Here is a 13,334-nt window from a genome sequence, read left to right on the forward strand (position 1 = left end):
AGTTACCGCTCCCTTGGAAGTCGCTGTTAAGTAGGCCTATCACTTCCATATTAGTAGTGGGGTAGAGATTAACACTAACGGAACGGCAAGTGCTGTGGTAGGTCACTGTTGATGTTCTCCAGATCAGTGGTTCCCAACCTTTTTTCTTTGGAGCCACTGTTCTTACATAGAACAAAAGCTGAGGCTTGGCTACTGGCTTGTTACAGTTGTGTTAACTTAAGACGATGTTACCAAGATCAAACCCTAGTGTTATACTTCAGCATCAGTTATATAGTATGGTGCATTTATATAGCACTAATCCAAAGTGCTTTACATAGATTGTGCATTACATCACCAATACACCAATGGTGGAGGAAACCATGCAATTCACAAACCTCTACATTGGGATCAATTAGGGGTTCATAGTCTTGCTCAAAGACACTTCAACACCAACACCAGGATCGAACTGGGATGGTTCCCATTTGGCCACTCTACCGGCCACTCTACCCCTGAACCACTGCCGCCCGCATATAGTATATAGTAGTAGACAAATAGTAGTAGCAGCAGCAATATAGGGAAAACCCATTCATTTCTCCCAAAAATATTTATATGAATTATTCATTCCAACCTCATTCACGTTGCACAACGGAGAATTGATGTTACTGATTTTAATTTGTCAACTGTATTTGCAGGTTTTTCAGTGTTTCATGGTATTTGGACAGGATAGTAGGTTGACAGGAAATGGGGAGAGGGATGGGGAATGACATGCAACAAAGGCCGTCGGGATTGGGACTGGAACCGCTGTACGTGCTGTCAGCAGGCTACTTTGGAGCCCCAGTGCCTGTACTGCTAGCTGCAGCATACGGTCTTAACACACACACACACACACACACACACACACACACCAGTGAAAAAGGGCTATATATCAATGTGTTTTGTGTGATTTAATACAACTGTAATATAATCATCATGTCCACTGTTCATCTCCCCAGGTTATCTCTTTAAAGCCCCCATGGCCACCGGCAGTTTTGTCTTATTTTGCAGACAAATGGGTCTCTTATGCCAGCTGGCTGCTCAATCTTTGCCAATGCCATGCTATTTGGTCTGGTAAGATAGCCTATAGTATGTATGTGGACAAACATATAGTCATTGAAATAATGTTTAACTTTTTATTTTTGCTCGTTTGAGGCAACATTTGTAAGAATGAGGCTGGCAAAAGTATATTTATACTCGGTGATGATAGACAAAATCAATGTAGTGCATTAATTAAGAACAGAACTATATAAGAATAGTAAAGTCTCACATAAAGATCAATGAAACTGGCTGAGACAAATGGCAAGTTCGACAAAATACCATGAAAAGTAAAATGTAATGTATAATATCTTTCCAATTTTATGAACAATGTTCTTTTTTTCTGTAAGGCCCTGCATGGATCAGCTGTACAAAATACATGTTGATGCATAGCTAAAATGTTGATTCATTCTGAAGGGGTGAACACACACACACACACACACACACACAAACTCTCTCTCACACACACACACACACACACACACACACACACATAGTTAAGTTACTCACAGACACATAGACACACAGACGCAGAGGCAGGATGAGAGGGGTGTAAACAGAAAAGAGGTAGCAGGTGTGTTAAAGGCCCTGAGACAAAATAGCATGAGGACCAACCTCACATGTCACCTCTCATCTGCACACAATCATATTGTGTGTGTGTGTGTGTGTGTGTGTGTGTGTGTGTGTGTGTGTGTGTGCGCATGCTTGCGAACACACCTGCAGTCCTGTATGTGTGAGTGCTGGAGCTATTTATGATGAGCTGACTGAGGAGATCTGTAAAAAAAGCTGGTGGAATGCACGCATACACACGCGCGCACACACACACACACACACACACACACACACACACACACGCAAACATATTGTACATGCACGTGTTTGTGTTTCACCCTGTCAGTCTCTGTTTATGACCATAACTAATACATTATCAATGAGCTGCACTGTCTGGGATGACAGCTCAGCATTTTGTTGAATCTTATGTGTATTATGCAAACACCAACAAAATGACATAAAATACCTCAAATAAATACTGTACTGTATGATAATATCAAATGTAGATGTTGTGAAAACTGTGTAAACTATAGTCTGGACTTGCTGTATTTAGGTTCTGTGTGTAGATCATGTAACAGTGTGTTATTTTCTTCACAGGCCTGCCTCTGGTATTTTCTTCATTAATACATGAATACTAAACCTCTAATTTATCCCAGAAGTTTATATTCCCTCTCCAGGAGACAGGGATGTGTCATAACAAACACAACTATACAGTACAGTACACATACTGTAGTTGTTAGCGTCTCTGCGCGTGTCTTGCTCACAGCAAATGTTGTCTTATTGTGCTGACATTCAGGTCCATGATGTGCCTTGAAGCTGTTTACTCCCTGGATAATTGGCCCGTTTGATCCCGTTTTGAGTAAACAAGACATCCTGGCAATGATGCCAATGGCCTTATAATCCTCTGCACACACAGACAGGCATGTATGCACACACACACACACACACACACACACACACACACACACACACACACACACACACACACACACACACACACACACACACACAGTACACACACATTGTGTCATCAATTTATTTATGATTGTTGTACACATTTTCTTTTTTTTAAGATTTATTGTTGGGCTTCAATGCCTTTATAGGACAGTAGGCTGACTGGGAGAGAGAGATGGGGAGTGACTGACACGCAGAATCAAACCCGCAACAGGCTGCAAGTGGCAGGTGCCTTGTCCGCCACGTCAGCGTCCAGGCTTTGTTGTACCAGTTTAACCACTTTCAATCTGGCATCCATATTTTGAACATGTCATTATATTCATATAATGACATAATGACATGATATATTCTCACAATGCGTTGCTTTTCTTTGCCATTTCACAATAGCAGGGCCAGAGGCTATGGCTATTTTGGGATTCTTGGCAGCATGGACAAGTTTGAGAAGCCCTGGACTAGGTTAGGCAAGGCTTAATCCTATATGAATACTGCATGACGTAACTAGGCATGTGTATTGTGTAGTACAGGCAGACTGGTACTTTTAACTGAATACCAGAAACTTAACTAGAAACATTAAATACAGCTGACACATAACAAGCAAGCAAGATAATCCATCGGTACAGACTAGGCCAAGATTGATTGGATTAATTGATGTTGCAAATAACTGGAGGAATGACAGGAGAACTGACACAATATATGGAGAGACAGGGAAGAAGAGATTCAAGAGAACAAGGACAACACAGATAGATGGGTGCCAATAGATCAGCATGGAACAGCATGATTTCAAGCAAGCTTAGAGAACGCCAAATAATGTATACAATAGCAGACACGAGCCAAAGACTAGTACTTTGTAGATGATCAAAGCCATTATTATTTGCCACACAACATCAAGATTATTTATTTCATTCATGGCATAACAATAACATGCACGACAAACAGAACCTAGTCTCTCTCTCACTATCTCTCTCAAACACACACACACACACACACACACACACACACACACACACACACACACACACACACACACACACACACACACACACACACACACACACACACACACACACACACACACAAGGAAATAATTTCACATCTTTCTCTGATGTGGGTTCTGAATTTTCCAACCATCTCCCCATGCAATGAGTTATTGATCTCTGATCGATTGTGTGGGTTTCTTGTCCTCTTGTGGACTGGGGTTGGAGGGGGGGGGGGGGGGGGGGTGTCTGTCCACTTTCTTCCTTCCTTTCTTTCCTATTTGCAACAAGCGAGTCAACCAAGGACGATGTATAGGATGTTTACTTTCACACTTGGAGCGTGGCCATCTGTTGCAAGTTCTCCAAATATCTAAAGGCTAAGTAATAAACTGTTGGTTGAAGTCAAGTTGAAATGAAAAATGTGTCTGACACTTCTATTTCTTTATTTATTAGCTGGTTGGAGCTGCATTCCACATTCGGTGAGATGTTTTTCTGGCAATTACCTGGCTGGTCTCCATCTGACCCAAATACCTGGCTGTCACTGCCCACAGTGCTCCGTGATAATAGTAGGCCTAACCTACAGCCAGTGCACATCTGTGCTGTGCGTAGTCTGTACTTGTTCAGTTACATTGAGAACCTGTTTCCGGACCGGCATTGATCTCCTCCACCTGCTAGCCTGACCACGTACCTCCCGAGTCCCCACGCAGCTCCAACCTTTGAGGACCTTGCCTATAGTTCTTCTAGGAGGAGGATGTTAAGCAGAGACTTGAAGTTAACCGTGCCTTTTGGCTTGAGAGCTTTAGGCCTCCCTTGTGTTTGAGTAAATAAATACTCTGTATTTTTAGCATAAGCATACCATTTCCTTTGTCTTTGTCTGCATCTGGGTTCCCTGTCTGCCTTGACACTCTGGTTATATTGTATATTATATTAACAGTATTAATTTCAACCAATACTATAATGACATCCTATTACTTCTGGTGGCATAGACCTTAAAGATTGGGCATTTCTTTTTACATCCAGAAAATGTTAAAACTCTGTCGATTAGCAAACTATGACATGCACGTCTAACACATAATTAATTCTGTTCTTTGACTCATTTAGCAACAATATGCTCTGCCCACCAGTAATGATATTTGTAGTTGTGTCACAAAGAGGTGGCCATTTCATGGGCCGTTTACAGGCACTGTGTATCTATCCACAGTTCACTACAAACCAAGTCTACTATGATACTCTTTTACCATCACTTCGAGTACAGTTGAAACCGTTTCATTCTACGTTGTTGACCTATACGACAGGGCTCATGTGTGAAATAATGTACCGTATGTTCTGCTCCAGATAATTCAGTCACCTTTTTGTTTTATTCCATGTAGGTTCAAGCAAAGTTCAACCTATGTGATCAGTACTATAGTCAATATGCACCACTGACTAGAAGGCTCCCAAAAGGCTGCATAGTGTAAATCAAGTGATCTTGGAAGCCAGTTGAAGCCAGTTTATTTGCTCATAATTATTTATTTGCTACAAGAATTATAGCACTTAAAGGTAATATTGTACATGCATTTCCAGTATTTAGCATATTTGCTTGTTGTTACTTAAGCCTAGATAGTTTCTGTTTTTACTGCATAATCAACAGTTTGGGTATTTTCATGGTACGCAATTTAAATATAGTACAGAAACCACTGTATTTGGTCTGCCAAGGCCCACTCCAACATTGTTTTGACTATTGTACTGTAGGTCTCAGCTGTTGCCAATTCTCCCATTAACCTAATTTATAATTCAGGCATAGCAAATGTAAGGTGAAAATGTTGCTTCAGACCAACTGAATCCACTCATCGTCCGTTTAAGTCAATTATCCATGAGTGAGTAACCCATCGAGCAGTAGACTGAACCAGCTGTGCTAATCCAGTGTTGTTTAATACCCCCTAAATACAGTAATGTTCTGCTGGATGAGAGGTTCTTCCAGGAAAAGGCAACGATGGCACATTGTATTCTAAATGAATGAGAATCCATCATAACAATGTATAAGATTACCTAAACATGTAGAACGGTATATTATGTGCTACACCTGAAACCAAGGCATCAGCTAATGTGCTTAACTAGCCAGGTATGTGCATGTACAGTATGCTAGTGAACCAATGGCTATATCTCGTGATAAAGGAGAACCTTGTTCATTTAGAATCTGGTGTGTGTTTCTATTCCACATCCCATAGTCAAGAACACGTCATTCCCTACAGATATAGATAAAAGGCTGCACCTGTACATTTACCAATGGAAAAGCGCTGTAAACTCTGACAGTAATGCTGTGTGAGCATCTTATGTTAATTTCCACCCGAGGACGCGCTGAAACAACAGGTCAGATTATTATTTTTTCACGTTTTCGGGCCGGGTAGGGCGTAAAATGTGTTAATAAGGCCAGGTAGGGCCTGGGGCCAGCCCAGTTAGGCCCCAGTTAGGGCCCATGCAGGTAGGGCCGTGCCTACATTCGGGCCTGTTGAGAACTCTAGTTTTTGCTGGCTGCACTAATAACTTTGGGGCGGGAGTTTGAATGGACAGGTATCAATAGGAAGACATCGAAGAGGAATAGAAGGACAGGTGGGGAGGATCAACATATGGAATGTCAGAACAGGTCAGCTCCATATGGAGATCTAAGGGTTTGAGGATTGAGGTCAGATGTAGAGTTGCTGGTCGGCTCCATATACAGTATGCAGGTCTAGGTGATGATGATGTATGGCTATCCAGGGTTAGATGAGGTCAGTGTCGTGATCTTCATAAGATTTCTTATACATTTTATGCATTTGAAAACTTGTGATATGGGACATTCTGGATAATGAGTACTTTGTACTTTTGGTACTCTGAGTATATTTTTATACCAATAGCTTTGTACTTTTACTCAACAAAACAATTAATTCCAGACTCTACATTGCAGTATCGATAATTTTACTTAAGTGAGTACTTTTTCCACCACTGTCCATTTCTGCAGCTCTATAGATACTGAGTCTGTAGTCTCCTTGGGCGTTCCGAGTTATGAGTAACGTGACTGTGTGATGGAACATGCTGGAATGCGTCACGCTGTCATATTGCATTTCCAGTACATGTTGTATAATGCTGTGGGCAGCCTCTGCCTGTCATGTTATTGCCACAGCTGGATTATGTTCAGCATTGAATCTGCTGGTCCCCCAGATGACATGACAGGCTTTATGTTGAGATGGACAATACCAGTGGTTTTCAACCAGTGGTCCGGGGACCACCAGTGGTCCTTGATGTTGATGGGGTTCCATGCAGGTGGTCCCCAGCTAAATGATGTAGAGGTGGTACCTCACCTGGACCCTAATATAGCTTTAACGCTTGAGAAACTTTCCTCAGTTCAGGAAGCCCTGACCAAGCTGAAAGAGTTCAGCATCTTTTGTAGTATGCTGCAGGCTGTAGCCATCTTTACAGCCCTACTGTTAGCAGGGCTAAAAATACATACGTCATAGGATAATGGTGAATATCACAAAATGACAATAAGGATACACAAGATTATGAGTAAGAGAAACAAAGGGATGACAGTAAATTAAGTTATAGGGATGAAAAGAAAGCGAGTATCAGTAACCGCCCGAGGATGAAATGAAACCAATTGGACTGATTATCGTGCACTGGAGCAGAGAGCGGCTGTGACAGCCAGGCAACCAGTCAGGAATTAGGAAAGCTCCATCTTAGCCTGTCATTTGGTAATGCAACTGTCCCCAAGTAATATGAGTTCATGATATTGCTGATGCTGATACAGTGAGGGATTGGCCACTTCACTTCATCAGATGGATGGCTGGATGATTTTATTTTGGGTACAACATTTGCTTGATTTCATTGTACACTTGAGTCTGAGTACTATACACACTGAGGCTGGGGTTAGACAGCAGCATCATTATAGAATTCTGAGACTTATTCAGGTTTCTCAATAGGGCTTGTGTGTGTGTGTGTGTGTGTGTGTGTGTGTGTGTGTGTGTGTGTGTGTGTGTGTGTGTGTGTGTGTGCGCGCGCGTGCGCGTGCATGCGTTTAATACACCTGCTGCTTTTGAGTGGTTGTTTGCTGTGTGTTGTCTCATTGACCAGGTTGGTTGAGTCCACACTGAACTCTAAGTAGCTCTGATTTGATTTGCATTCCCTCTGGGTCTTCTCTGTTTGCTTTTAGCATCCAGAGATAATGGTCATGATAGACAGAAGGGCAACAGGGAGGTGGAATGCTACTGTAACTGTATGTTACTGAGGTGTAGGTATGATGCTTAGGGATGGGTATAGTAATATGATCTGCATGGCATCATAGCTGTGAGTGACTTGCAGATATGGGATGAAAGGTTTAGGCAGCCAGTGACAATGCAGGTAGTACACAGTAATGCCACTCAATCTGCCATTCACTTTATGCATGCGCATACCCTCTACAAACTAACTGCAAAAATAACCTTAATAATAGAGAAAATATATCATGAAGTAAACTCTTCATTTTCCAGCCATTCAGTTGCAAAAAACTAAATAATAATTTGGGGAACCCCCAAAATAATTTGACGACCCCCAGAGGGGTTGCGACCCACGGGTTGAGAACCCCTGTGCTATAGGATCTTCCAAGGACCCTCAGACCCCATTTTGAGAACCAGTGTTCTCAGTTTACACTGAGTTAAATCAACAGTGATCATTTCAGTGTATAACAAAGCCTCTCTGGTCGCAAATAACCATCCACATCCACTTTACAGGACTAGATTGTTATTACACTGTGTAATCGTATACACGTGTTACCCTGCATATCCCAGCCTCAAAGTACGGTAATGTCAACTGCATCTAACCCTTTAGGGTTCCGGAGTGCAGGATCAGCCAGATGGGGTTTCCCTGACTGAGCAGATGGGGCTCCCATCATTTGACACTTTGAGCAGGATGGCCCCTGGTTCTCATAGACCTCCTGCACATCATGGGGGTTTGGGTTTCTGAAAACCATCAGTCCACTTAAATCCTCTGCATCTAACTTTAAATCTATGACATGTGACAAGGTTTTCCCTGTCCTTCTAAAATAATATTTGCACATGTATTTTACACCGTCTATTGTTAGATTTTGTTTATGTCTTTTGTACTGTGTATTGTGCTTTTAGTCCTATAGTTCTTTTCCGATGGGAGACAAATAAAGAGAACTTCGACCTTGGCCTCAATTTCTCTCTCCCAGATTCTCCTCCTTCTATTATTTATTTGCATTTCACTTTTCTTTCATTCTTTATTTAATTTTTTGTCCATTTTGTGCAGCAGTTCGCTGGAGTTTTATGTGTAACACATTTTGTTCTGCTTCTTTGTCCTTCCTCGTCCTCTCGCCCTCTTCACGCTCTTCCCGTCCACCTACCTACATCCGTCTAAAGGGATTTCTGGGTTAGTCAGTGGGTGTCTTGACTTGGACCACATAGAAGTGTGCAGGCTGTTCAAAGCGTGGCCGCATAATTAAGTTCAGGATGAGTTAATTACATAATCCCCCTCCCTCTGTAATAGTTATGCAGCCCCTGGTTACCAGCTGAGGCCGCCTGGCCATATCGCTGTGTTTATGCCGGGGAGTGAAATGCCCGGCGCTGTTCTCATCTCATTGTGCTGACCTATTTCACTCTGCCACTACTGCGTATGGCTTCTACAGAGTTTGATAGTCCAGAAATAGTCCATGGTTAGTGGAGAAGCTTGTAAGGACTAATGTGGAAGAATAAGTGGCTGTCATGCAGCCTGCATTACCCCTATAGGCTTGGGCTGACTGACCCTGGTGGTGCTATTTGGTGTTAAATAATGTCCCAGGTACGATTCCAGGCCAGGTCAGCAATGTGTCGATGTGTGTCCCTGAGCAAGACCAGATAAACCAGATAAAAACATATAGGCCTATATATATTTAAATTTGTATTATGGCTTCCATTTTCGCATTGCAACTTTTCAGGAATAGAAAGCCTGCAGTTTCTATTAGCTTGGATTCCCCATCGATGATGTCACTGCATGGACGCATTTCTGAACTGCCTACTGCCCTCCTATGAGACGCATGCAGACCGAGTAGAAAAAAATGTTACCTGCTATTTTATCATGATTATTACTAGAGAGGAGTGAGGACCAATTATATGAAGATAGGTTGAAAAGTGATGAAGTGGTCCTTTAACCAAGACTCTTAACCCCAAATTGCTCCTCAGTGCCAGAATGGCTGCACTGCTACTAGTTGGGATGGGTAAAAAGCAGAGGATGAATTTCACCTACAGTATTTTCATACTATAATGTGACAAAAAACACCCCAAAGGAGTGGGGACTATTCTACTATTCTAGTCTATTCTATTCTATTTCTTTGAGTCAGTCAGGGCCTATAGGTAGGCCTATAATCCTTATGGCACATCCACACCCATGCAGCTCTTCCATATCAGACACAGTGACCTTCTGAGATTAAAGTCACATAGAGCATATAGGCCAGTTTTAGTATAATTACGCCTATGGATTAGGCTATAGCCAGTGGTGGCCGATTATGAAGCTTAAAAATTAATAGTAAAGATTGCTCTTGGGTTTTAGCTAAAATGCTTGCCTGTGAACATTATGAGTTATTTGAAGTGAAAACTAAATAGCCTAGATTGTAAAATTTGATCTTGCACGAAGGGCGAAATGCGGTCTGTTTAGTCTGAAAGGCACTCCTGGGGGATTTGAACTGTAATAGCTTCCTGTTTGTTGTCACAAATTGTCAACTCCTGCGATCAAAACGATAGAGAGCGAAACCACCACCCGGCAGGAAACGCACTCGGCGGACATGGGCGATGGGAGGACTGGCGTATTAGCCTACTATTTGAACATTTCATCAAAAGAATGGAAGTAGCCTACTGTTCAGCATGGACGAACAGGATTGTCGTTTCCCTACCACAGAAGCTCTCTTTCCAATCCAACCCACATATTATTTTGTTGGAGAAAAATATTGTTTAGATTAACGCTCAAGAGTTAGTTTGACTGTGGGACTGTGCGCTACCACAGTTGCATTGGTAGCGGGGGGACCCGGTCGACGCGGAGCCCACCACTCGGACGCGTCCTGACAGAGAGCAGCAGCCTCCGTGTCTCTGCCTTTTTACAGTCTATGGTCTCTGCCCACACTCTCTCTAGACGCGCTTCGAAGCCTCAAAGCGTCACTTCTCGCCAGTTAACTCAAAAAGCTTTAAAAATGACACCGTAAGCCAGTCTTTTTTTTATCCACGGTCTTTTATTATAGCCTACTTTCTTTATTTCAACACCGAGGCGGGCACACTCCTACAATCTGCAAGTTTGGTTTTGGTGCGTGTCGTCGCACTGGAGGGAGGAAGCGATGGCAGCCCCGGTGAAAGCAGCGCTCGCTCTTCTGGTTCTCACCGTGGCAAGTGAGTAATATACGTCCCTCAGATACATCATACACCGGCCCCACGAGGGACCGGATAGGCTATAGGAATGTTGTTGGTATGCTTGATAAAGGACGCACTCTCCGTGTTGTAAGTTGGCTGTCTGTGATGCTGGGTTCTTCTAACCATGTCCAAGTCTATTGTGGGAAGTCTATTTCAAGATGATAGATGAATGCTGATCATGCTGTTCCCAGTTGGATCAATATGCCATAATGGTGCCGGTGTTATTATTTCTTTTGACATGTTTAAACACATTTCTGTCATTCGTTGAATATCACAGTATAACGGACGAGCCAGTGGGAAAGTATAGTGCACATTTCTGTGCGTCAGACTGTGTTAACATGGTGTTAACACGTGATTTTCAGCACGCCTCAATTAACTACATGCTCACTTCTGCACAACAAAACCACGCGGTGATTACGCAGTGGGCACTATATCCGTATGGCTGTGTGATATATTTGAAGGGGCTGCATGTAGGCCTATTGTCTTTTTTTTTAGCATAGGCCTACATTCCCCCATGCCGTTCGAAAACAAAATCCATTGCTGTTAAGTAGTGAATACAGAATAAGCCTACATAAGTTTTCATTAACCAGTTGCTTGGCTGTGTATCTTTTACAAGGTCCATTAAGCACTAAAAGATAGTGTGACTATTGACGACGCACAATGGCATTTAAATCGGCCTGATTAGCTAAATTTCATAATTGTATATGAGATATGCTATACACAGCATGTGCTTTGACCTAAGATACACTATAGGCTATATGCGTAATGTCCCACAATCCGTGTCAATTTAGGCCAAGGCTAATGATGATACTAATAGGGGATTATATAGTGGATGGCTTCTGATTATCCATGTTCACTGGACTATTGTAAATCATTAGCAAACATTTTAATTTGAAGAAAATTCTGGAATGGGGACTTTATATTATGTTTTCGTTTGTGGTGAACTGTCCAGGGTGCTGAAATTAGATCTGGTCATCTGAGCCAGGCAACTGTCAGTGCATTTGAAGGTTTGGCTCTTACTGTAACTACGGTATGTGCATCAGAATGCAGTTTTTGAGCACTGACTGGGCGGGAGTCACATGCGTGCAGGAGCTGTCCACGGATCCTGAAATGGGATCTTACCTGCAGTAAATCACAGGCCCAACTCATTAGTCATTAGTCATTACCACTTATAGTTGTACATTTCTTGTCACATCTAATCAAAAACTGAAATAAACAATCAGCTGGGAATGGGATGTATAGTATTCAATTAATGGTTCCCTGTTCCACTGACTGTGGGTGTACAACTATGGTAACGACTATGGTAATGAGTTGGGCCTTTGATTTACTGCAGGTAAGATCCCATTACAGGACCGTGGACAGCTCTTGTGTGTGACACCACTGGTGATCAGCAATTCCTCCAAACAGGGTTTAATAGATTCTGGTTTTAACAGATGGAGAGTAGTTACAATTAGCCATTAAGGACTCAAGCACCCTTTAAAGGTATATTCAGTGATTTCACTTAATTCAAATATCACTTATTTTTTTGTTTTGTTGTGATAATCCTCCCTACTATAGAGTGTGCTGACCATATAAGGAGTTCCTCCCTGTCCCCAGTTAACCCCTGGGGGTCAAAAAACCTTAGGTTTCGTTTTTTACTCTCTATCCTGATTGGACGAAAGGCTGGGTCCCACAGCCAAAAACGAAACCTAAGGTTTTTTGAGTGAAATCACTGAATATACCTTTAAGCACACTGTATGCCAATTGTAAAAATGATAAACCTTTGCCATGCAAGCTACTAGGAAGCAGGTAATCTCAATAATATTTGTGTACATTTAGGATCATATTCTATGTGTGTGTCTGAAAAACTTGCATATATGTGGAAATTTGTTATCTAAACTGAAAATGCTTCCTGCTAGTTCAAATTATGACATTTCATTTATGTAGGCCCTATATTTACCCATTTTGAGTCTTGAAAGACCAAAATAATTGTCTCACTGACTAAATCAAATCAGCACCCCTTCCTTTTTTAGAATGATAGTCAACATTTACAATTTACATAATCTTTATTTAGTTTTTATTCCTACATAAAATAAGGCAGGCTTATAGGTTCAATGACTTTGCACCAGTGTCATTTATGTTTATTGCATGTATAGGGAGCGAGGCTCAAGTCCAATTCTTCTACTTTTCCTTCCTTTGTTTCCTAGATTTTTTCTTGTGGCATTAATTTGAGTGACTGACATTTCCTTCAGTGACTCACAACAGCAATGCTAGAAAACGTCTTAACCACGTTCAACCTGGCGTCTCTCTTTAGGACATGCAATTGCTTAAAAATGTTTGCAAATATAATCATTTTCGCTATTTTTGAAATAGTCCTTAAGTGGTTAGCACTAGAAATGTACTTAGGAACATTTGAGCCTCACTTATTTGACTGTCAAGTTAA

General features: G+C 41.9%; 1 protein-coding gene across 1 annotated transcript in view; it reads left to right on the forward strand.

Annotated features, from left to right (window-relative positions):
• Positions 1-10,304: 10,304 nt before the first annotated feature.
• The window catches only part of chrnb5b (cholinergic receptor, nicotinic, beta 5b), a 70,328-nt gene continuing 67,298 nt past the window's right edge, over positions 10,305-13,334 (forward strand). The window contains exon 1 of the mRNA XM_083786587.1: positions 10,305-10,891. Within this exon, the coding sequence (XP_083642713.1) occupies positions 10,840-10,891 (52 nt within the window). The 5' untranslated portion in view covers positions 10,305-10,839. The remainder of the gene's footprint in view (positions 10,892-13,334) is intronic.

The sequence above is a fragment of the Protomyctophum parallelum genome, assembly GCF_964188405.1.
Source record: "Protomyctophum parallelum genome assembly, chromosome: 16".
Taxonomy (NCBI): Eukaryota; Metazoa; Chordata; class Actinopteri; order Myctophiformes; family Myctophidae; genus Protomyctophum; species Protomyctophum parallelum.